We start from the raw sequence: 25,689 nt of genomic DNA on the forward strand, positions 1-25,689 counted from the left end.
TGGAGTGAGGGGTCCCGATGGGGGTGTTGGGGTATTGGAGGGACAGGTCCTGATGGGGGAGTTGGGGTGTTGGAGGGACGTGTCCCAATGGGGTAGTAGCGGTATTGGAGGGAGGGGCCCGATGGGGGAGTTGGGATATAGGAGGGAGGGGTCCCGATGGGGGAGTGGGGGTATTGGAGGGAGGGGTTGTGATGGGCGAGCTCGGGTTTTGGAGGGAGGGCTCCCGATGTGGAAGCTGGGTTATGGAGGAAGATGTTTCAGTTGGGGAGCTGGGATGTTGCAGGGAGTTTTTCTGACAGTAGTTGGGGGTATGGGAGTATCGGGTGTCCGGTGAGCTCTCTGGATCGTCTCCTCACTTTGCAAAAAAATAAATGTGCAAATATTGAAAGGTTGCAAAGAAAGGATGAAAATGTTCCATGGATTTGTCAAGCGGCAGCTGTTGATTGGACAGAGTGGACCGTTCCTCACGGGAGCCCGGCTCAGTCTGTAAAGACCAGAGACCCTGCTGGCTCATGCCTCATCAGCCTCCAGAAGGACTCCCTGGAAGTTCATGGCTCCCAGCCCACTCCAGTGTTTCCGGTCTCCAGCCGGACAGAGACTTGATCACCTTTGTTGAGGGACAGTATTGCGGGCATGGACGCTGTCTGGGCTTGTTCGCTTTTCAGTTTGCTGTGTAAGTAACTCTGTCTTTCCTCATTCCTCATCAGGTGCACTGCAGTATCTTCTGCTTGCGATCCCCCGAGCAGTGAGTAAGTGAAGTGATAGGTGCCGGCCACCGGGGCAGTGAAAACCCCAGTCAAGGGGTTGTAAGCTGATCCTTTGTTGACAATAATTGAGTCGTAAATGAGGCGTTGCTTTGCCGCTGGGTTCTTGCCGTCGGACACTTTAGCGTGGAAAATGACACTCGGCACGTCTAGAAATGAAGGTTACGGTGGTGAGTGAGGAGCAAACAGGCAGGAGCCAATAAGAACAACAAGAATTGCCATTTATGTAGCACCTTCAGAATCACAAAACATCCAGAGGGGCTTCACAGGAGTGTTCTAAAACAAAACGTGACCCTAAAGCAGGTAAGGAGATGTCAGGACAAGTGACCAAAAGCTTGGTCAAAGAGATCCAATTTGAGAAGTGTCTCAAAGGCGTGAAGAGACAGAGAGGTGGAGAGGTTTAGGGAGGGAATTCCAGAGCTCAGGACCGCCCCCCCAGGCAGCTGAAGGCACAGCCGCCAATGGTGGAGCAATGGGAATCGGGGGATGGTCAAGAGGCCGAAATTGGGAGGAGCGCAGAGATCTCAGAGGGTTGTAGGGGCTGGAGGATGGTTGTAGGGGCCGGAGGAGGTTACAAAGATAAGGAGGGTTGTAGGGTCTGGAGGAGGTTACAGGTATAGGGAGGGTTGAGGGGCAGGAGGAGGTTACAGTGATAGGGAGACTTGGAGGGACTGGAGGAGGTTACAGAGATAGGGAGGGTTGTAGGAGCTGGTGGAGGATACAGAGATTGGAGGCTTGGAGGGGCTGGAGGATGTTACAGAGATAGGGAGGGTTGTAGGGCTGGAGGAGATTACAGAGATAGGGAGGGTTGTAGGGCTTGGAGGAGGTTACAGAGATAGGGAGGGGTGTAGGGGCTGAAGGAGGTTACAGAGATAGGGAGGGTTGTAGGGTCTGGAGGAGATTACAGAGATAGGGAGGGGTGTGGGGCTGGAGGAGGTTACAGAGATGGGAGGCTTGGAGGGGCTGGAGGAGGTTACAGAGATAGGGAGGGTTGTAGGGCTGGAAGAGATTACAGAGATATGGAGGGTTGTAGGGGCTGGAGGAGGTTACAGAGATAGGGAGGGTTGTAGGGGCTGGAGGAGGTTACAGAGATAGGGAGGGGTGTAGGGGCTGGAGGAGGTTACAGAGATAGGGAGAGGTGTTGGGGCTGGAGGAGGTTACAGAGATAGGGAGGGTTGTAGGGGTTGGAGGAGGTTACAGAGATAGGGAGGGTTGTAGAGGTTGGAGAAGGTGACATACATAAGGAGGGGTGCAGAGGCTGGAGGGGTTACAGAGATAGGGAGGGTTGTAGGGGTTGAAGAAGGTTACATACATAGGGAGGGGTGCAGAGGCTGGAGGAGGCTACAGAGATAGGGAGGTTTCTAGGGGTGGGAAGAGGTTACAGATACTAGGAAGTTGTAGGGACTGGATGAGGTAACTGTGATAGGCAGCATGTAAGGGCTGGAGGAGGTTACAGAGATTGGGAGGGAAAGGAGGCCATGGATATGTTTGAAAATTAGGGTGAAAATGTTAAGATTGCTGTTCTTGCACTTGGTTTAAAATTGCATTATTCAGCTGAAGTTACCTCTCCTCATTCTTTCGACCACAATATATCCCATTTCTCATGTTAAATTGAATGTGTCGTGTGTGTTCCCGTTTCCCTTCTAAAATTACATGATGTTTGACGCCCTTTATCTGGCAATGTCAGCATTTATAATCTAGCTCTAATTGCCTCAGGCCCAACGACAGTGAAGGAACGGCCGATATATTCCCAAGTCAGGATGGTGAGTGACTCGGAGGGGAACATCCAGGTGGTGGTGTTCCCCATGTGTCTGCTGCCCTTGTCCTTCTAGATGGTAGAGGTCATGGGTTTGGAAGGTGCTGGAAGGTGCACTAAGGTGAGTTGCTGCAGTGCATCTTGTAGATGGTACACACTGTTGACACTGTGTGTCGGTGACAGAGAGAGCGCATGTTTGTGCATGTGGTGCCAATCAGGCTGCTTTGTTCAGGGTGGTGTCAAGGTTCTTGAGTGTTGTTCTTGAGTGGGAGCTGCACTCATCTAGGAAGTGGGGAGTATTCCATCACACTCCTGACTTGTGTCTTGTGGATGGTGAACAGGCTTTGGGGAATCAGGGGGTGAGTTACTTGTTGCAGGATTCCCAGCCTCTGACCTGCTCTTGTAGCCACAGTATTTCTATGGCTAGTCCAGTTCAGTTTCTGGTTAAGGGTCACCCCCAGGATGTTGGGGGATTCAGTGATGGTAATGTCATTGAATGTCAAGGGGTGATGGTTAGATTCTCTCTTGTTGGAGACGCTCATTGCTTGATACTTTGTGGCTGGTGTGTTAATTGGTTATGACAACTAAGGTCATGCTTTGCTGGGCAGCAGTGACCCCGATAGTCCAAATGCTTCAAAGGTTTGGGAGACCTACAGCGGGCAACTCAAAGCACGGCAGAAATACCACCAGTGGCTTCTTCGTAAGGTCCTACACATCTGGTGACAAGAAAGGTGGTCAAACAGCAGCATCGTGTCCCAGGCCATTGATATAAACCACTCAGACCAGCTCCGCTGGAAGGGTTGTGTTGTTCGTATGCTTGATACCAGACTATGGAAGCTCTACTGCCTTAGTCAGAATTCAGTCATGACAGGAGGCTCCCAAAAGCACAGTAGAAACCTTTGAGGGGTATCCTCAGAGCATCCCTGAAGAGGTCAAACAGCCCTGCTGACTCATGGGAGTCCCTGGTTTGTGACCGACCAAAATGGAGAAAACTCATTCGGGAAGGCACCAATCACAGAAGCTTCACTGGGAAGGTGCAGAGCGAAAGTCGAGGCCTCTGAAGGAGTGCACAGACCCTCAAACAACCTATCTACCCAACCCTTGAAACTCCACCCACCCCACACGGCAGAATCTGCAGATCGCCAGCCCAAAACCAACCAAACTCAAAAGATTATAAAGCCCAGATCGAGTATGTTCTCTCTTACATTTCTTTAGACTCGCCACCTCTTCTTCCAAAACAGTGATCCTCCTGCTCAGGGCATCAATCTCTTTAATTTTATTAATTGCGTCTTTTATATCCTTAAAGGTTATCTGAAGCAATTCGAAAAGCCAGTTTTCAATGTTCCTCGTATTGAGTGTGAAGGAGATGCATCGATGGAAGGAGGCATTTCTTTCTCAGTGAAGAGCTCCCTCAACAGTGACCCTCCGACAGTGCAGCACTCCCTCAGCACTGACCCTCCGACAGTGCGGCGCTCCCTCAGCACTGACCCTCAGACAGTGCGGCGCTCCCTCAGCACTAACCCTCCGACAGTGCGGCGCTCCCTCAGCACTGACCCTCCGACAGTGCGGCGCTCCCTCAGCACTGACCCTCCGACAGTGCGGCGCTCCCTCAGCACTGACCCTCCGACAGTGCGGCGCTCCCTCAGCACTGACCCTCCGACAGTGCGGCGCTCCCTCAGCACTGACCCTCCGACAGTGCGGCGCTCCCTCAGCACTGACCCTCCGACAGTGCGGCGCTCCCTCAGCACTGACCCTCCGACAGTGCGGCGCTCCCTCAGCACTGACCCTCCGACAGTGTGGCGTTCCCTCAGCAGTGACCCTCCGACAGTGCAGCACTCGCTCAGTACTGACCCTCCGACAGTGTGGCGCTCCCTCAGCATATACCTTCCACCAGCCCATTGAGTCCATACCCAAAATGAGATCATAGTACCACAAATGCTAGCAGACATGAAGTTTGGACCCATAGCCTTTAGATTGTTTATCCTAGATCTAGAGCCTTAAACTTCCCAGCCACAGTCCACATACAAGTACATTAAAAGAAATAGGAAAAGTGTGAGGTCATTCAGCCCCTTGTGCCTGCTCCCCCATTTAATAAGATCATGACTGATCTGATTATGGCCTTAACTCCACTTTTCTGCCTGGCCCCATAACCCTTGACTCCCTTGTAGATCAAATATCTGACTAACGCAGCATCCACTGCTCCCTGGGGTAGCGGATTCCACAGTGTTAAGACCCTCTGAGAGTAGAAATTCCTACTCGTCTCAGTCTGAAATGGGGGACTCCTTATTCTGAAACTGTGCCCCCTCGTTCTAGATTCCCCCATGAGGGGAAACGTCCTCTCCGCACCCACCCTGTCGAGCCCCCTCAGAATCTGATATGTTTCAATAAGATCGCCTCTCATTCTTCTAAACTCCAATAGGTATAGGCCCAACCTGCTCAACCTGTCCTCATAAGACAAACCGCCATCCCAGGAACCAGCCAAGTGAACCTTCTCTGAACTGTCTCCAATGCAAGTCTATCCCTCCTTAAGTAAGGAGAACAGAACTGTCCACAGTGCTCCAGGTGTGAATACACTCCACATGGTTGTCAAAAAGCAACTGAACTGAGAGGAAAGGCCAGACCAAACACCCAGGGTTAATGTGGAAAGGATAGGGTGGATGAAATCTGGAAAAGTAGCTGTTCATTGCTAATATGGGAAATCACAATGGCTCTGACCTACTTGCTAGGGCATCTCATTCTTGCACAAGCTGATAGCTGAACCCGGTTCTGACCTGGACAGACATTACTTGGCAAATCAGCAGCAGAGCATGAAAAGGCAACTTCTGCTATTGGTTCACTATTACCTGGGATAAAGAACCTCTTCCTGACACCAACCCTTAATGTAACTGGAACCTTCTACGTTATCACATTCACTGCCACAGTCCCTGGAGTCACATTGCTGCTAGTGAATCAGAGAATTGTTAGAGAGCAGAAGGTGGCCATTCAGCCTGTTGTTTCTGCACCAGATCTTCAAATGAGCAATCTGTTTGTGCCATTCCCCACTCCCAACCCTCTCCCCGTAACCCTGCAAATTCTCCCTTTTCAGAATACAGTCTTATTCCATTTCAAAAGCTCTAGTTGAACCTCTCAGGCAGTGTATTCGAGGTCATAACCACTCGCTGTCACACAAACTACCCTGGCTTCTCGATGAGCATGTTTATACCATACACTTACCTCAGCTAGTCTGGGACAGTTCTGAGAGGTGGTGGCTTTGGAGACACATTGATAGAGGATCAAAAACAGCCAGGTCACCTGTCACAAACACAGCAATAAAACACAAGGTTTAAGCAAGCATCCACAAAAGCTGTTCATTAGACCTGGCTCCTGCAGAGTCTGACTGCACACCTCTTTGACACATAGTAGTGTTAGTGGTCTGACAGTTTGTGCTGATTCCAGTCTCCCTCAGTACTCCGACTGCACAAACAGAAAGAACAGGTCCATGCATCACACCATTTTAAACAAAACAAAAGTTTGGGGGTCAGACATTCCCTGCTTCATTCCCCATGACAATGCCTTGACCAGAGTCGATTTGCCTGGTTTGAATTTAAAGAAAAGCTTGGCAGTTAATCATTCCCTGGTGCATTCTCTATGGCAATACCTCTACCAGAGTCCCTGGAGTCACATTGCTGCTAGTGAATCTCCTTGTAGCAATGAACAGCTACTTTTCCAGATTTCCATTTGCCAACCATTAAGCACTCTTTTCCAAGCAGTATAAATTGTTGTTAACTTTGAGATTTGTGAAGTTTATGAACCTGTCCTGGTGAGTTCAAGATGAAAAGCTTCAACAGCATGTCTCTTTTTTCAGCAATACTCCAGCTTACACATCATGGGTTCAATTATACATTGGCAACCCTGCTCCCACTCAACATGCTACCTCTCTTTGGTGGAGCACCAGTCACCAATTGTTACATTCATTAGCAGAGTTCACCCATCGATCACAATCTCATTAATGAGCAGCACATCCCGGTGACCAGTATCCTGTTTGGACAGCAGCGTGTTCTGTCCAAGAACGCCACTTACATTTCCGAATTTCTCAAACTCCTGAACTTCTCCATGTCCCCGAGTTACCTTTACTCAGATTGCTGCACTCTCCAGGACAGAGTCCCATCCTTAAAACAGTCTCTCAGCAAATGAAGCAGGGAATATAATTATTTGTGAATTCATTCATGATAATCTTATAAAATAGCCAAATCCAACTAGAGAGAATGAAAAGACAGGATTATATTTCATGGCAATGAGGTTGATTTTAACTAACACGTACCTTCCCTGTTTCACTCATTTTTGTTTCAGTGATCCTCCAGCTTTTGGAGCTGAGTTACCTTCTCCTTCTGTCTCTCCGGAAGGAGGGGTGTTGTCTCTGAGTTGCTGCTTACATAGCAGGAAGTGAGAAGGAGGGAATGGAAATCAGAGCAAAATCCACAGCAGAAATGAAACCAGTGAAGCAGAACAAGTAAAATAGAATCAGTCAATTACAGAACAGAAAGCCATTAGGTGCATCATTTCCATGTCAGCTCCCTGCATGAGCAAATCAGCTAGCCTCTCCCCCACCCTTTCCCCAGAGCCCTGCAATTCCTTTTTGTCTTCAGATAATAACCCAACTCTCTTCTGAAAGCCTCGATTGAATCTGCCTCCCTCACGCTCGGGGGAAGTGTACTCCTGATCCTAACAGCTCACTGTTCAAAAAGGCTTTTCCTCATGTCACCATTGCTTCTTTTGACAGTCACCTTAAATCGCTGTCCCTCTGGTTCTCGATGCTGCTGCCAATAGAAACAGTTCCTCTCTGTCCAGATCCCTCATCATTTTGAACATTTCTCTCAAAGATCCTGTCAATCTTCTCTTCTCCAAGGAGAACAGTCCCAGCTTCTCCAATCTATCTCCACAACTGAAATTCCTGATCCCTGGAACCATTCTCATGAATCTTTTCTGCACCTTTTGTAAAGATTTTACATTGTTTCGAAAGTGTGGTGACCAGAACTGCACATAATACTCCAGGATAATTTAAAGGGTTCACAGAAGAGAGTTTCTGGGGATTCTCTGCCTTCAAGACTGCCATGACCTGAGTGAGAGAAGACGCCTCGGATTCGTGGTCAGTGTTGACGGTGTCTGGGAATTTCTGATGGAAGATGGCTGCTGGCCAATGCAATTCAAGGTCCAAAATGATTGAGTGGGAAGTGGGAGATCGTACATAGTAGAGCCCGAGTTGGGATTAGCTGTTAAGGAGTTAGCTTTTAAGTGATCAGTTAGCAAGGTGAAGGAATTAGTTGGTAGTGTTGAGAGATTAGTTGTTAAGGGGATACTTGTTAAAAGGTTAGTTTGTAGGGTTAAGTGATTAGTTCATAAGGGGTAAGTTGTTAAGGGAGTCTCTCGGGATTGAGGATGACTGGCTTCCACTCGGGTTTAATGGGTCCTAAGATGCCTGATAAGTCTAATGTGCAATCTGCAGAGTCTACCATATACAGGGCAGGTGGCGCTTGGTGGGGTTGGGTAAATGGGTTGTTCGGAGGTTTGTGTGCTCCCTCCAACACATCAACTACGTCTCTGCATGCTCCTGAGAAAGACTGTCGATGTGCTCAGTGCCTTCCCAAACAAAGCTTCTCCAATTTAGTCACTCACAAGCCAAGGTCTCCCATGTGTCGGCAGGGACGTTCGATCTCTTCAGAAATGCTTTGAGGGCATCCTTAAAGTGTTTCCACTGTCCAACCTGGGAGTCTCCTGCCTCTTCCAAGTTGTGAGTGGAGCAGTTGCTTTGCGAGTCTAGTGTCAGGCATAGGAACAGCAGGTCCCATTTAGCAGAGCGGGTTTGTGAATGGCCTGGAAGTTGGCTTGGGAGACGAGGTCTTTCTTGTCACTGGATTTGGAGGATCATGCATGGCCACTGCTGGTGGTAATTCTCCAATGATTTGAGATGCCTGCTGTAGGTCATCCAAGCCTCCGACCCATACGGTAGTGCAGGGATCACTGCTGCCTGGTAAATCATCACCTTAATCTCACGTTTGCATTCTAGGTCCTCAAATGGACTTTTTACAATCAGCTGAAGGCTCAGGTGGCATATTGGAGGCGATGTTGAATTTTGTTGTCTGCGTCTGCATTCATTTGGAAGAAGATCCCAACTTAGGAAAACTTAGGTCCACATTTTCCATGATTTCACCATTGATCAGAATCGCTGGGTGAAGGTGTGGTGCTGGAGGTGGTTTAGAGAGGATCTTAGTCTTCTGGGTGTTTAACGAAAGGCCCATTTTCTCATATGCATTGGGATTAGTTGTTGGGATTAAGGGGTTAGTTGTTAAGGAGTTAGTTGTTCAGTGGTTAGTTGTTAGAGTTAAGGTTGAGAGTTGTTAAGGGGATAGTTGTTATGTGGTTAGTGGTATCGTGCCAAATTTTGATAATGTGTTGGCTGTATCATTTCTAAATCTACTACTACATTGATTATCTATGTATTAATCATTTGAGTCCCCAAAAGTCAGTAAAGCAATGCTTTTTAAGTGAAAAATATTAGTCCTTATAGGTATTTTATTTCAAACCATGCGGCATTTTGAATCACTAGTCTCTAGCATAGCTAGAATTTTATTATGCAATGGTTTAATGATTTAATTCAAGCTGATTAAAAACATGAATTACAGAAAACTTCATTTACTTCTGACAGGGGGATGGTATATAGAGGGACCACTGCTTTTCTTGATCTATATTAATAACCTGAACCTGGGTGCGCAGGGCACAATTTCAAAATTGGAAGATGATGCAAGACTTGAAAGTATTGTGAACCGTGAGGAGGATAGTAATAGGCTTGAAGAGGAATTACACAGGCTGGTATGTGGAATGGGCAGACACGTGGCAGATGAAATTTAATGGAGGGAAGTGTGAAGTGGTCAAAGGAACAAGAGAAGGTGTCATAAAATAAAGGGTACAATTCTGAAGAGAATGCAGGAGCAGAGGGACCTGGGTGTATATGTGAATAAATCATTGAAGGTGGCAGGGCAGGTTGTGGAAGCAGTTAATAAATTATACTGAATCCTGGGCTTTATAAATAGGGGCACAGAGTCCAAAATCAAGCAAGTTATGAACTTTCATAAAACACTGGTTCAACCTCAATGGGAAGGGTGTGAATGTTTTAGAAAGGGTGCAGAAAAGATTTACAAGAATGGTTCCGAGGATGACTTCAGTTACATGGAGAGATTGGTGAAGCTGGGGCCATTCTCCTTTGCCAGGAGAAGGTTGAGAGGAGATTTGTTACACGTATTCAAAAATCATGAAGAGCCTGGACAGAATAAATGGGGAGAAACTTTTCTCATCGGCGGAAGGTCGAGAACCCTGAGGTGATTAACCACAGAACCAGAGGCGACATGAGGAAAGGGGGTTTGGATCTGGAATGCACTCCCAGAGCATGTGGCGGAGACAGGTTCAATTGTGGTTTGTGGTTTTCAAAATGAAACTGGATAATTATCAGAAGAGAAGATTTTACGAGGCTACGTGGAAAAAGTGGAGGAGTGGAACTAGCTAAGTTGCAGTTGCGGAGAGCCGACAGAAAGACAATGCGCTGTATGCCCTTGTTCTGTGCTGTAACCATTCTATGATTCGAGTACAGGTATATTCAAGGAACTTGAAGAACACAGGGGGTAAAAAGAAGCTGAAGGTTACCCTGATAGTGTGATGAAGAAGGGTGGGAGGAGGCTTGTGTGGAACATTCAGTATCACTTCCAATATGCTATCTGAGCCTTCAACTGACTGAGGATAGGTCTATTTCTTTCTGTGCTGTAAATTCCATGTCAAGTTTCCAGCAGGGAATACAAACACTACACTGCATTTCACACACTCAGGCCATGACAGCCAAGGAATCAATGTTCAGTAGGCAAATGCAGCAGGGTGGCTTGGTACATTGATGCTGCTTTAGGATCTTGAGATTCAAAGACTCTGCAATGCCTGCTTATGAGAAATTGTGTGCACGGAGTAGTAAAGTCTGTATGATTTTTACAGTTAGGGAGTTGTACAAAAGGGTTCTTGCTATTGCTGTACATTGACTCAGAGACATTCAGCAGTAACAGTGTGAAGACCAGGACCTTGGGCAGGGCCTTCACTCCGCCACCTCCAAACCTCCCCAGGCTCTGGATTCATAGCCACACTGCAAGCTGGGACATTGTGGTCAACTCTTGCCGTCTGGCCTGAACTCAAACAGGAACTCGTGGCCAAGCCTACCCTTGTGCCTCACATAAAGATGCAGACAGAAATCATTCGATATGATCCCCATGCCAGCTGCCTCTGTATCACACATCAGGCAGCCAATGGATGGCCAACCAGCAAAGCAGAGTTTACCACCCAGCAGTGAATATTAAAGCCTTTAAATAGAAGGTGCTGGAGCAATGCCTCGGTCCACTCCAGCTGCACTGCACACCTAGTTCCAGCCCCGTCCAGAGACTTGAGAACAAAAATATGGAGAGGCAGGACCCAGGGAGTGCCACACTGTCGGAGAGGCAGGACCCAGGGAGTGCCACACTGTCGGAGAGGCAGAACCAAGGGAATGCCACACTGTCGGAGAGGCAGAACCAAGGGAGTGCCACACTGTTGGAGAGGCAGGACCGAGTGAGTGCCACACTGTCGGAGAGGCAGAACCAAGGGAATGCCACACTGTTGGAGAGGCAGGACCAAGGGAGTGCCACACTGTCGGAGAGGCAGAACCAAGGGAATGCCACACTGTTGGAGAGGCAGGACCAAGGGAGTGCCACAATGTTGGAGAGGCAGAACCAAGGGAGTGTCACACTGTAGGAGGGGCAGGACCGAGGGAGCACCGCACCATCGAAGGGGCAGGACTCAGGGAGTGCCACACTGTCGGAGGGGCAGGACCGAGGGAGTGCCACACTGTCGGAGAGGCAGTACTGAGGGAGTGCCACACTGTCAGAGGGGCAGGACCGAGGGAGTGCCACACTGTCGGAAGGGCAGGACCCAGGTAGTGCCACACTGTCGGAGGGGTAGAACCAAGGGAGCATCACACTGTCGGAGGAGCATGATCCAGGATGTGCCACGCTGTCGGAGGGGCAGGACTCAGGGAGTGCCACACTGTCGGAGGGGTAGAACCAAGGGAGCATCACACTGTGGGAGAGGCAGGACCAAGGGAGTGCCACACTGTCGGAGGGGCAGGACCCAGGGTGTGCCACACTGTCGGAGGGGCAGGACCCAGGGCGTGCCACACTGTCAGAGGGGCAGGACCCAGGGCGTGCCACACTGTCAGAGGGGCAGGACCCAGGGAGTGCCACAGTGTCGGAGGGGCAGGACCCAGGGCGTGCCACACTGTCGGAGGGGCAGGACCCAGGGAGTGCCACAGTGTCGGAGGGGCAGGACCCAGGCAGTGCCACACTGTCGGAGGGGCAGGACCCAGGCAGTGCCACACTGTCGGAGGGGCAGGACCCAGGGAGTGCTACACTGTCGGAGGGGCAGGACCCAGGCAGTGCCACACTGTCGGAAGGGCAGGACCCAGGGAGTAACATTAAAGCAAGGATGTAAAAGATCCTACAGTCACAATTTTAGTGGACAGCAGGGAGTGCCCCCAAGATCCAGGCCAATGTTTCTCCTTCAACAATTCAGACAGATTTTCTGCCCATTTTCTCACTGCTGTTTGTGGGAGCACAATTATTCACAATTTTGCTGTTTTGTTTTGAATGCATCTTAAAAGTACTTCATTCCCTTTGGATCAACCTGAGCTGCTGAAAGCTGCTACATAAATGGAAATATTTTGCTTAAGAGGCAGAGAACACAATTACACCCCACAGTCATCAGGACTGTTCACTCCTCACTGTTGATAACATAATGGGCGGAATTTTCCCAGATTTGCAGTAAGTGCGGTAGTGGGTGGGTAAAACTATGTTTTACCTGCCAGCCACATGACAGGTTTTCACACTGTATTGTCCCAAACCCGCCTCATTATTTAGTCACTCCCGCGAAACATGCCATTCCCATGGTGGGCGGACTCTCCCACCATCACCCCGTGTTGCATCACAACGGCCGCTACATTTAAAAGGCAGCCGCTAGCACACCACTTATCGCTACCAGCTCACCATCGCTGCCTGGGAGACACGGCTAGCAAAGGGAAGAAGATTGCAGTCCCGCCGTTTAATGACCGGTCCCTCAAGCGACTGCTGGAGGTTGTAGATTCCGCCGGCACGTCCTGAGCCCCTGCTCTGGCCGCAGGATGGGCAGCAATGTGACTAACTTGGCTTGGGAGACGGTGGCACTGACAGTGGTGGTCAGCGCCAACGCTCCTCAGAAGAGGACAGCCACCCAGTGCGGAAAGAGGGTGAATGACCTCTGTCCCACCAGAGTAAGTCACTCTTTTCATCACTCACACACTCACAAACCCATCACACGCCCACAGGGCCCTCACTCACTGCCAGCTCGAGGGACATCACCATTCACTCTCTCACACTCACCGGCATTGTCCTCACCCCGTGCATGGGACCACTCACCACCCACACAGGCCGGGCACATCTATCATCTGACCCAGCAGGCATCCTGCTTACACTTTATCAATCTCTATCCATACAGGACAAGCTGGCACACGGCAAGAGGGAAAGGTCACAGACTGATGCTGGAATGCCCGAAATCAAGGTCCTCACAAACTTTTAAAACAGAGCCATCCAGCCAGCCGGCAATGACCGGGACCGGTCCTGTGCTGATGGTGAAGTCGGCGCTGCTCTACCAAGTGAGGGTCCAGCAGCGCAACATCCATCAGACAGCCACGCCGTGAGTGATGCGTCCTGTTTCACAGGCCACTGCCATGGACTAATTACGTCCTCTTGCTTTCACAGGCCCAGCTGACAAACAGCCAACAGAGTCCAGGACCCAGGGCCTCCAATCAAGCCCCGAAGAAACCTTGGAAGGGGAATCTGGAGGCACCCTCCCTGAAGTCCTGTCACAGCGCCTCACCCACACCCTCCAACAGCGCAGAGACACACACCTCGGTGAGGCCTAGCTTTAGAATAGGCAGGGGATCACAACCCGGTGAGCACAGTGCACAGAGTGACCAACCCCTTCAAATCCCCTCTTCCTGTGACCTCCGCAGCTCCAGCTCCACAGGCTGAGGAGGGTGCCCCTGCCGCACAGCAGGACCCTGTAAGCAAGCTGTGGCCCTCCAGGTCTCGGCTCTCCAGAAGAAGGCCGCCAAAGCCATCACAGACAGGGTGTCACAGTCAGCAGGCTGCCTCCATCTCCACTGTGGAGTTCTGGGGAGCACCAAGATGTAGCAGCAAGGTTAGGACAGTTAAAGAAAAGTGGTTGCACAGCCTGGGCACAGGTGTTGATCACTTGTGCATACTGTTCAACATTGTCAACAAACCCCTGAGAATGTCTCCCTGCCTGTGGCTCCTTGTTCTGATGAGCAGTGTTCTTGTCACTTGGGATGTGAAACCTTTCTACACAAGATAAATGCAGGTGAAGACAGAATTACCTGGACAAACTCAGCAGGTCTGGCAGCATCGGCAGAGAAGAAAAGAGTTGACGTTTCGAGTCCTCATGACCCTTCAACAGAACTGATCTTTCTTTACAAGGAGAGGGAAATATAAACTGGTTTAAGGTGGGGTGGGGGTGAGAAGTGGAGGGGGGGGGTTGTTAGGATAGGAGCAGATCATCAAAAGATGTCACAGACAAAAGAACAAAAGAACACAGAGGTGTTGAAGTTGGTGATATTATCTAAACGAATGTGCTAATTAAGATTGGATGGTAGGGCACTCAAGGTATAGCTCTAGTGGGGGTGGGGGAGAATAAAAGCGTTAAAAATAATGGAAGTAGGTGGGAAAAGAAAATTTTATATAAATTATTGGGAAAAAAAGGAAGTGGGAAGAAACAGAAAGGGGGTGAGGATGGAGGAGGGAGTTCAAGATCTAAATTTGTTGAACTCAATATTCGGTCCAGAAGGCTGTAAAGTGTCTGGTCGGAAGATGAGGTGCTGTTCCTCCAGTTTACGTTGGGCTTCACTGGAACAATGCAGCAGGCCAAGGACAGACATGTGGGCAAGAGAGCAGGGTGGAGTGTTAAAATGGCAAGCGACAGGGAGGTTTGGGTCATTCTTGCGGACAGACCGCAGGTGTTCTGCAAAGCGGTCGCCCAGTTTACGTTTGGTCTCTCCAATAGAGGAGACCACATTGGGAGCAACGAATGCAGTAGACTAAGTTGGTGGAAATGCAAGTGAAATGCTGCTTCACTTGAAAGGAGTGTTTGGGCCCTTGGACGGTGAGGAGAGAGGAAGTGAAGGGGAAGGTGTTACATCTTTTGCGTGGGCATGGGGAGGTGCCATAGGTGGGGGTTGAGGAGTGGACCAGGGAGTCCTGGAGGGAACGATCCCTACGGAATGTCGACGGGGGGGTGAAGGGAAAATGTGTTTGATGGTGGCATCATGCTGGAGTTGGCGGAAATGGCGGAGGATGCAGGTGTCTCAGTCCAGGGCCTCTTACCTGTGCTCTGCAGCTTGACTTGGTCCTCCTGCAGCATGAATGAGAGAGAGGGACATGCTTATCATGGGTGTACTTGGCACCTTTCCTGGCCCTGTGTGACCGCCCCTTAATGCTTCCCGGAGAGTGCTGGTCACCCCTCGGATGGCCAGAGATGAGTGCGCTGCATGGCTGCCCTGTTGACCTGCGACATGGGGGACACTGGTCCGCACTGGGATGCTGAGATTGCAAAGGGGCTGTGAGCGTCTCCAGCAGTGACTGCTCCATGGCCAGTGTTGGTGAGGAGATGGTACAACCTGTGCAATCCAACTGCTCCGCGGTCCAGTAATGTGGGAGCGGACTCATAGGGTAGGATTTTACGCGTTGGCGAGTGGGGGTGGGGCCCGCTCGCCGACGCGTAAAATGATGGGCGGTGATGCCGGGGGTAACTCCCGATGTCATCCCGCCCCATTTAAATTTTCAGGAAGGTGGGGGCACAGCAAAATCAACTGTGCGCCCGCCGACTTGTCAGCCGCCAATTGAGGCCATTGACAGAGTCAATTCTGTATTTAAAGGACCTGCCCGTCCAACCTTAAAGTCGGTGGGCAGGACAGGAGTCCCAGCGAGAACTGGAGAAAACGTGAAACCTCATCCACGGGCGGGATGAGTTTTCACGTAGCTTTTTAAAAAGTTTAATAAAGTTTTTTGTGAAAATTATGGACAAGTCCCAACTCACGTGACATTGTCACATGAGGGGACATTTTAGGGCAATTTTACATTTCTATTTTTCGGTTTTTGACATTTGGAGCCGATCTCCCTGAGGCTGCACTTAGCCTCAGGGAGATGAATGCGCTCTGTCGTGCGCATGCGCGCACTCTTGATTTTGGGATTCACCCCACCTCCCCCTCCCCCCCCCCCCACCCCGTCCGCACGGGGAACGTATGGCGCCGTGCCTGCGATCGGGGGTGCCGATCGGAAGCGCGCCTGTGTGCACCTGCCCATCAACATCCCCCCCCACCGTCAGGGGGAAATTTCAGCCCATGGTCTGTGCTTTCCCTCCAACGTGGGCAGACGATCCTGGGCGGGGAGGAGTTCAGCGCCTGGCGGGGTGGCCATTTAATGAGATGCTATTACAATGAGCTCCCCGACGACCGATGGCGGGGAATGCGGACCGCCGTTGGCGGGCTGAGCGGACAATCGCGAGCTACCTTTGCGCCGTCGTGAAGCCGGCCCCGCCATATTTTCTGTGCACGCCCACCTGTCACGACCGCTGCCAGCGGGCTGGGAAAATTGCGCCCCGATGTCTTCCCTTTAGTCCCAGCCACCCAAACCAGGCTGAATCTTCCTGTGAAAGATAATGTTACACGTATGGCGGTGGAGATGACACTCACCCTCATGCGGGATCTGACGACCCTCCGCCAGCACCAGCAGAACACAGCCCATGTGCCTGGACAAAAGCTGCTTTGGGTTGTCCATGCTGCTGGGAACTCTTGGTTATCTTACAATGAAACCCCTGCCAGCTGGAAAGGCTTCTAAAGTGCCGAGTCTGGTTAACTTTGGTGGGGCGAGGTGACGCGGGTGAAATCTGTGGAACGTAGAGGCTGACATGCTGACTAACTTACTGTTCCCCTCTCACTCACCCCGCCTTGTCTCCTGGGTCATTAGCTTCAGTTTCCAGACTGAAGGGCCGATGGCGTATAAATGGAAAAGTGGCGCGTCATCGAAAAATATCAGAAGCGATTGGGCAGATGAAGGCGACGAGCTGGTGACTGGGACCCAGCGGTGAATATTAAAGCCTTTAAATAGAAGGTAAAGGAGAGGCGCTCCGGTATGCGCCGGCAGCGCTACACTACTGGGTTAGTTGCTCGGGTTAAGGGGAGAGTTCTCAAAGGGTCACTTGTTAGGGTTAAAGGATTATTTGTCAAGGGGTTATTATTTAAGGGGGTTATTTGTTAGGATTAAGGGTTTCTTGGGGGTTAAGGGATTATTATTTGTTAAGGGGTTAGTTTGGGAAGGAGTTAAGGAATTACTTTTTTAGGGGTTGTGGCGAAATGTCCTGATGAGTGCAAGATGAAAACTTCCACACGTCTCTTTTGTCAGCGATCCTCAGATTATTATTATTATTTAAGGGGTTATTGTTTATTATGGGGTTATAATTTAAGAGGTTGTAATCATTATTTAAGGGGTTATTATTATTTAAGAGGTTATTATTAGTATTTAAGGGATTATTATTATTATTTAAGGGGTTATTATTTAAGGGATTATTATTAGTATTATTTAAGGGGTTATTATTTAAGGGATTATTATTAGTATTTAAGGGGTTATTATTTAAGGGATTATTATTAGTATTTAAGGGATTGTTATTATTATTTAAGGGATTATTATTATTTAAGGGATTATTATTATTTAAGGGGTTATTATTATTATTTAAGGGATTATTATTATTATTATTATTTAAAGGGATTATTATTATTATTTAAGGGATTATTATTATTATTTAAGGGGTTATTATTTAAGGGATTACTATTATTATTTATGGGATTACTATTATTATTTAAGGGGTTATTATTTATGGGATTACTATTATTATTTAAGAGATTATTATTATTATTTTAGGGGTTATTATTTAACGGATTATTATTATTATTTAAGGGGTTATTATTTATGGGATTACTATTATTATTTATGGGATTACTATTATTATTTAAGGGGTTATTATTTATGGGATTACTATTATTACTTAAGAGATTATTATTATTTTAGGGGTAATTATTATTTAAGGGATTATTATTATTATTTAAGGGGTTATTATTATTTAAGGGGTTATTATTTAAGGGATTACTATTATTATTTAAGGGGTTATTATTATTTAAGGGATTATTATTATTTAAAGGAATATTATTATTATTTAAGGGGTTATTATTTAAGGGATTACTATTATTATTTAAGGGGTTATTATTATTTAAGGGATTATTATTATTTAAAGGAATATTATTATTATTTAAGGGGTTATTATTTAAAGGATTATTATTATTATTTAAGGGGTTAATATTTAAGGGATTATTATTATTTAAGGGATTACTATTATTATTTAAGGGGTTAATATTATTTAAGGGATTATTATTATTATTTAAAGGATTATTATTATTTAAGGGGTTATTATTTAAGGGGTTACTATTATTATTTAAGGGGTTATTATTATTATTTAGGGGGTTATTATTTAAGGGATTACTATTATTACTTAAGGGGTTATTATTATTTAAGGGCTTATTATTTAAGGGATTACTATTATTATTTAAGGAGTTATTATTTAAGGGATTATTATTATTTAAAGGATTATAATTATTTAAGGGATTATTATTTAAGGGATTACTATTATTATTTAAGGGGTTATTATTATTATTTAAGGGGTTATTATTTAAGGGATTACTATTATTATTTAAGGGGTTATTATTATTTAAGGGATTATTATTATTTAAAGGATTATTATTATTTAAGGGGTTATTATTTAAGGGATTACTATTATTATTTAAGGGGTTATTATTATTATTTAAGGGGTTACTATTATTATTTAAGGGGTTATTATTATTTAAGGGATTATTATTATTTAACCGGTTATTATTTAAGGGATTACTATTATTACTTAAGGGGTTATTATTATTTAAGGGATTATTATTATTATTTAAAGGATTATTATTATTTAAGGGCTCATTATTTAAGGGATTACTATTATTATTTAAGGGGTTATTATTATTATTTAAGGGGTTATTATTATTATTTAAGGAATTACTATTATTACTTAAGGGGTTATTATTATTTAAGGGATTATTATTATTATTTAAAGGATTATTATTATTTAAGGAGTTATTATTTAAGGGATTACTATTATTACTTAAGGGGTTATTATTATTTAAGGGATTATTATTATTTAAAGGATTATTATTATTTAAGGGATTATTATTTAAGGGATTACTATTATTATTTAAGGGGTTATTATTATTATTTAAGGGGTTATTATTAATTAAGGGATTATTATTATTATTTAAAGGATTATTATTATTTAAAGGGTTATTATTTAAGGGATTACTATTATTACTTAAGGGGTTATTATTATTAAGGGATTATTATTATTATTTAAAGGATTATTATTATTTAATGGTTTATTATTTAAGGGATTACTATTATTATTTAAGGGGTTATTATTAATATTTAAGGGGTTATTATTTAAGGGGTTACTATTATTATTTAAGGGATTATTATTATTTAAGGGATTATTATTATTATTTAAAGGATTATTATTACTTAAGGGGTTATTATTTAAGGGATTATTATTTAAGGGTTAATATTTAAGGGATTATTATTATTATTTAAGGGTTAATATTTAAGGGATTATTATTATTATTTAAAGGATTATTATTATTTAAGGGATTATTATTATTTAACGGGTTATTATTTAAGGGATTACTATTATTACTTAAGGGGTTATTATTATTTAAGGGATTATTATTATTATTTAAAGGATTATTATTATTTAAGGGGTTATTATTTAAGGGATGATTATTTAAGGGTTAATATTTAAGGGATTACTATTATTATTTAAGGGATAATTGTTTAGTGAGGTTTCGGGGGGGGGGGGGGGTGGAGGGAATGGATTGATGCCCGGTCACGTGCTCCTTCTCCAGGCGGTTTTTTTTCCGTTGGTCTCGCGGCTGATTTGAATTTGAAATGTGCGCAGGCGCGGGCGCGGGTGGGGGGTGAGGCCATCCGGAGAGCCGCGCGTGCGCAGCACCGGACACGTAAGGTCACGCGGGAGGACGATGCGCCTGACGTCACGGCGTAACGAAGCGCAGCCAGGAAAAATCCGGCGGGAAAAACAAAGCGGGGTAAATAGGGGGGAGAGGGAGGGGTGTAGAGGGGTAAATAGGGGGAAGGGTGGGAGAGGGGTGGTAAATGGGGGAGGGGGGAATGGAGGGGGGTGTAGGGGGAATAGAGAGGGTTAAATAGGGGTATGGGGGGTGTAGAGGGAATAGAGAGGGGTAAATAGGGGTATGGGGGGTGTAGGGGGAATAGAGAGGGGTAAATAGGGGTATGGGGGGTGTAGAGGGAATAGAGAGGGGTAAATAGGGGTATGGGGGGTGTAGAGGGAATAGAGAGGGTTAAATAGGGGTATGGGGGGTGTAGAGAGAATAGAGAGGGTTAAATAGGGGTATGGGGGGTGTAGAGGGAATAGAGAGGGGTAAATAGGGGTATGGGGGGTGTAGAGGGAATAGAGAGGGTTAAATAGGGGTATGGGGGGTGTAGGGGGAATAGAGAGGGGTAAATAGGGGTATGGGGGGTGTAGAGGGAATAGAGAGGGGTAAATAGGGTTATGGGGGGTGTAGAGGGAATAGAGAGGGTTAAATAGGGGTATGGGGGTGTAGAGGGAATAGAGAGGGGTAAATAGGGGTATGGGCGGTGTAGAGGGAATAGAGAGGGGTATGGGGTGTAGAGGGAATAGAGAGGGGTAATTAGGGGTATGGGGGGTGTAGAGGGAATAGAGAGGGCTAAATAGGGATATGGGGGGTTGTAGAGGGAATAGAGAGGGGTAAATAGGGGTATGGGGGGTGTAGAGGGAATAGAGAGGGGTAAATAGGGGTATGGGGGGTGTAGAGGGAATAGAGAGGGGTAAATAGGGGTATGGGGGGTGTAGAGGGAATAGAGAGGGGTAATTAGGAGTATGGGGGCGTAGAGGAAGTAAAGAGGGTTAATTAGGGGTATGAGGGGTATAGAGGAAATAGAGATGGGTAAATAGGGGTATGGGGGGTGTAGAGGGAATAGAGAGGGGTAAATAGGGGTATGGGGGGTGTAGAGGGAATAGAGAGGGGTAAATAGGTGTATGGGGGGTGTAGAGGGAATAGAGAGGGGAAATAGGGGTATGGGGAGTGTAGAGGGAATAGAGAGGGGGAAATAGGGGTATAGAGGGAATAGAGAGGGTTAAGTAGGGGTATGGGGTGTAGAAGAGACTAGAGAGGAGTAAATAGGGGTATGGGGGGTGTAGGAGAGAGGGGGGCGTACAGGGGAGGGAGGGGGAATAGAGGAAGGAGGGGGGAGTAGAGGAAAGAGGGAGAAGGGGGCGTAGAGGAGAGAGAGAGGGTAATGTAGAGGAGGGAGAGGGTGGTGTTGAGGGGGTAAATGGGGGAAGGAATTATTAAGGGGGGGTAAATAGGGGAGGTGGATGTAGAGGGCAGGGTGGTGGCTATAGAGGAGAGAGAGGGGGTATTTATGGACAAGAGGGGTTATATAGAGGAGGGGGATACAAAGGGGGGAGAGGGGTGATATAGGGTGTAGAGCGGGAGTAGATGGAGAGGGTGCATAGAGGGGAGAGGGGAGAGGGGGTGTACCTGGGTATTTAGGGGTAAGAATGCATAAATAGGGGATAGATGGGGATGGCGGGGTTACATAGGGGAGAGAGGAGGGTAAATGGGGGAGATGTAAATAGGGAAGAGGGCGTAATTGGGAGAGAAGCTAAAAGGGAGGAGTAATTAGGGGTAAAAAGGAGGTGAATGGAAGATGGGGGCTACAGGGGGTGGGGTGGAGCAGTAGATAGGGGAGAGCGGGGAGGTGGATAGGGGAGAGTGGGGAGGTGGATGGGGGAGAGCCAGCGACAGCGGGGATGAACAGAGAGAGCGGGGATGGACAGAGGGGCAGAGAGAGTGGTGGGTATGGACAGAGAGAGACACGGGATGAGCAGAGGGAGAGAGCGGGGACGCGTGGAGAGGGAGACAGAGAGAGAGAGAGCGGGGATGGACAGGGAGAGGCACTGGAGATGAACAGGGAAAGAGAGAGAGCAGGGATGGACAGTGGGGGGATGAACAGAGGGAGAGAGAGAGACGCTGGAGATGGACAGAGTGGGATAGGGAGCAGGGATGTATAGAGGGGAAAGAGTGGGGGGGATGAACAGAGGGGCAGAGCTGGGGTAAAGGGGAAACGGGGACATTGGAGTGGATTTCTCAGGAAGGCCAGCAGCATTGGGACATGGTGCTCTGGATGAGGGTTCAATCAAAGTGTGTGTGTGTGTGTGTGTGAATGAGCTGATTCTGCTGCAGGTTTCTGTTCAAACAAGCTACTTGTTTTCTAGGTGATGGAGGACACAGCCAGGAAGCTGAAGAATTGGGCGGCCGAGATGGGAGTCCCTGCTCAGAACATGCCTTCTGACGCTGCGTTGCGAAAGTACGGGCAGTTTTAACCTTTTGATCATTATGTGCCCTTGCTCCTCACTGTGTCCTGACTGACTGCACTGCACTGTGCCGTGTTCAGTAGGATGTTACCTGAACTGGGAGGTTATAACCATCAGGAAAGACTGAACAGGCCAGGGCTCTTTTCTCTGGGAAAAGAGAAGGCTGAGGGGGTGACCTGATCGAGGTCTTTAAAGTGATGAAAGGGTTTCCATAGGGCAGGCGTAGAGAAGATGTTTCCACTTGTGGTGGGGTGGGGAAAGAGACCAGAACTGGGGGGCCATCGATATAAGATCGTCACTAATAAACCCAGTGGGGAATTCAGGAGAAACTTCTTTACCCAGAGAGTGGGCAGAGTGTGGAACTCGCTCCCACAGGGAGCGGTCGAGGTGAATAGTGTCAAAGGCTGATTTCTATGTTGTAGATATTTAGGGGTGTGTTTTAATTGTAAAAAGAGAGTAGGGATGAACGGGGTGGGAGGGGGGTAGAGAGAGTGGGGATGAACGGGGGGGAGAGAGAGTGGGGATGAACGAGGGGAGAGAGAGTGGGGATGAACGAGGGGAGAGAGAGTGGGGATGAACGAGGGGAGAGAGAGTGGGGATGAACGAGGGGAGAGAGAGTGGGGATGAACGAGGGGAGAGAGAGTGGGGATGAACGAGGGGAGAGAGAGTGGGGATGAACGAGGGGAGAGAGAGTGGGGATGAACGAGGGGAGAGAGAGTGGGGATGAACGAGGGGAGAGAGAGTGGGGATGAACGGGGGGAGAGAGAGTGGGGATGAACGAGGGGAGAGAGAGTGGGGATGAACGGGGGGGAGAGAGTGGGGATGAACGAGGGGAGAGAGATTGGGGATGAACGAGGGGAGAGAGAGTGGGGATGAACGAGGGGAGAGAGTGGGGATGAACGAGGGGAGAGAGTGGGGATGAACAGAGGAGGGGAGAGAGAGTGGGGATGAACGGGGGGGAGAGAGAGAGTGGGGATGAACGAGGGGAGAGAGAGTGGGGATGAACGGGGGGGAGAGAGAGAGTGGGGATGAACGAGGGGAGAGAGAGTGGGGATGAACGGGGGGGAGAGAGTGGGGATGAACGGGGGGGAGAGAGAGTGGGGATGAACAGGCGGGGAGAGAGTGGGGATGAACAGAGGAGGAGAGAGAGAGTGGGGATGAACAGAGGAGGAGAGAGAGTGGGGATGAACGAGGGGAGAGAGAGTGGGGATGAACAGTGGCGGGGAGAGAGTGGGGATGAACACCGGGGGGAGAGAGAGTGGGGATGAACACCGGGGGGAGAGAGAGTGGGGATGAACGAGGGGGGGAGAGAGAGGGGGGATGAACGAGGGGGGGAGAGAGAGGGGGGATGAACAGTGGGGGGTAGAGGGGGATGAACAGAGGTGGGTAGAGAGCTGGGATGAACAGGGGCAGGGTAGAGAGAGTGGGGATGAACAGAGTGGGGTAGAGAGGGGATGAACAGAGGTGGGGAGAGAGAGCGGGGATGAACTTGTTAACAAAGCTTCTGGTCTTAGACTCCTCAGGACAAATATAAGGGTGCCTGATTTCAAAGGCCGTAGTGTAAATAATTGTGATGGTTTGAAATTTGGCATTCTTGCAATTTTCCTGATGAGTCCAAGGCAGAAACTTCAACAAGACATCCCTCTGCAGCGATATTCAAGTTTGTGTTTTATCTAGAGGTGAGGGTTGATCTTATTGTTGAAAAATCATTATAAATGATCTATCTTTTCAATCCCTTGGCTGTGAACTTCAGACTGATTTTAGTTTTGTTAAATGTGTTTCTTTTCAGTCTGTGTAGCGGCCAGTGTCAAGAAATCTGGGAATATATCGTGCACCACATCAAAACGAAAGAGTGAGTGATGCCGAGTTGCTGCGTTCACATGAAGCTACACCAGTGCTTTTTATTCAGTCGTGGAATGTGGGCGTCATTGGCTACGCTGGTGTTTATTGCCCTCAGTACTGACCCTCTGACAGTGCGGCGCTCCCTCAGTACTGACCCTCTGACAGTGCGGCACTCCCTCAGTCCTGACCCTCCGACGGTGCGGCACTCCCTCAGTCCTGACCCTCCGACGGTGCGGCACTCCCTCAGTACTGACCCTCCGACAGTGCAGTACTCCCTCAGTACTGACCCTCCGACAGTGCAGCACTCCCTCAGTACTGACCCTCTGACAGTGTGGCACTCCCTCAGTACTGACCCTCCGATGGTGCGGCACTCCCTCAGTACTGACCCTCCGACAGTGCAGCACTCCCTCAGTACTGACCCTCCGACAGTGCAGCACTCCTTCAGTACTGACCCTCCGACAGTGCAGCACTCCCTCAGTACTGACCCTCCGACAGTGCAGCACTCCCTCAGTACTGACCCTCCGACAGTGCAGCACTCCCTCAGTACTGACCCTCCGACAGTGCAGCACTCCCTCAGTACTGACCCTCCGACAGTGCGGCACTCCCTCAGTACTGACCCTCCGACAGTGCGGCACTCCCTCAGTACTGACCCTCCGACAGTGCGGCACTCCCTCAGTACTGACCCTCCGACAGTGCGGCACTCCCTCAGTACTGACCCTCCGACAGTGCGGCACTCCCTCAGTACTGACCCTCCGACAGTGCGGCACTCCCTCAGTACTGACCCTCCGACAGTGCGGCACTCCCTCAGTACTGACCCTCCGACAGTGCGGCACTCCCTCAGTACTGACCCTCCGACAGTGCAGCACTCCCTCAGTACTGACCCTCCATTACAACTGCAGCTGATGTTCTTTGCTGAACAGGACAAATCCCACCTGGAAACTTGTCTTAGTGATCATGACCTTTTTTTGTTTGTTGAAAACGTGGTGAAAACTACTGATCCCAGAAGCATAGAATCCCAGTAACGCTTTTAGGATTTTACAGTTTAAAAAAAGATATATTAGCAAGGGGGAGGTGCTGGCATGGCAGTATTGTCACTGGTCTGGTATTCCAGTGACCCAGGGTGAAGCTCTGGGGACCTGGGTTCGAATCTCATCAGGGCAGACTGTAAAATTTTGAATTAAATAAAAGACGTGGAATTAAAGGTCTCATCATAACCATGAAACCATTGTCGATTGCTGTAAACTGGATCACCAATGTCCTTTAGGGAAGGAAATCTGCCCTACCTTATCTGGTCCGGCTGACGTGTGACTCCAGACCCACAGCAACGTGGTTGACTCTGAAAATGCCCTCTGAGCGAGGGCAATTAGGGATGGGAAATAAATGCTGGCTTAGCCAGTGACGCCCACATCCCATGAACGAATACATAAAAAAGAAACAGACTTAAACACATAAGATGAATATTACCCAGTCAAAACAGATTTACAAAACATTCCCCCCTCAGAAAAATCCCACTTGGTCAGAACACACAAGTAAACTTACTTCGCAACAGCTCCCTTATAGATTTTTAACCGTAAAAATCCAGTAATATTACACAAGGCAAAAAAAGCTTAGCACAGTATACCACATGACTTCTCACTCTCTTCCACTCTACTGTGGAAATCC

The 25,689-nt window shown here is 48.0% G+C and overlaps 1 protein-coding gene and 1 long non-coding RNA gene across 3 annotated transcripts in view; one reads left to right on the top strand and one right to left on the bottom strand.

The window, feature by feature from the left end:
* Positions 1-715: 715 nt before the first annotated feature.
* Positions 716-6,926, bottom strand: LOC121274052. Of its 2 annotated transcripts, none has more exons than XR_005942157.1 (3): positions 6,821-6,926; positions 5,734-5,811; positions 716-913 (listed from the first exon to the last, which is right to left on the bottom strand). It is a non-coding gene; the product is annotated as an uncharacterized LOC121274052 (long non-coding RNA). The 2 variants fall into 2 exon arrangements; XR_005942156.1 differs by lacking the exon at positions 716-913 and adding an exon at positions 3,793-3,831.
* A 12,822-nt stretch (positions 6,927-19,748) lies between these two features.
* Positions 19,749-25,689, top strand: part of haus5 (HAUS augmin-like complex, subunit 5) — a 42,269-nt gene continuing 36,328 nt past the window's right edge. Inside the window, exons 1-3 of the mRNA XM_041181178.1 lie at positions 19,749-19,852; positions 22,087-22,178; positions 23,975-24,037. Of these exons, the coding sequence (XP_041037112.1) occupies positions 19,787-19,852; positions 22,087-22,178; positions 23,975-24,037 (221 nt within the window). The 5' untranslated portion in view covers positions 19,749-19,786. The remainder of the gene's footprint in view (positions 19,853-22,086; positions 22,179-23,974; positions 24,038-25,689) is intronic.

The sequence above is a fragment of the Carcharodon carcharias genome (genome assembly GCF_017639515.1).
Source record: "Carcharodon carcharias isolate sCarCar2 chromosome 29 unlocalized genomic scaffold, sCarCar2.pri SUPER_29_unloc_2, whole genome shotgun sequence".
Classification (NCBI taxonomy): domain Eukaryota; kingdom Metazoa; phylum Chordata; class Chondrichthyes; order Lamniformes; family Lamnidae; genus Carcharodon; species Carcharodon carcharias.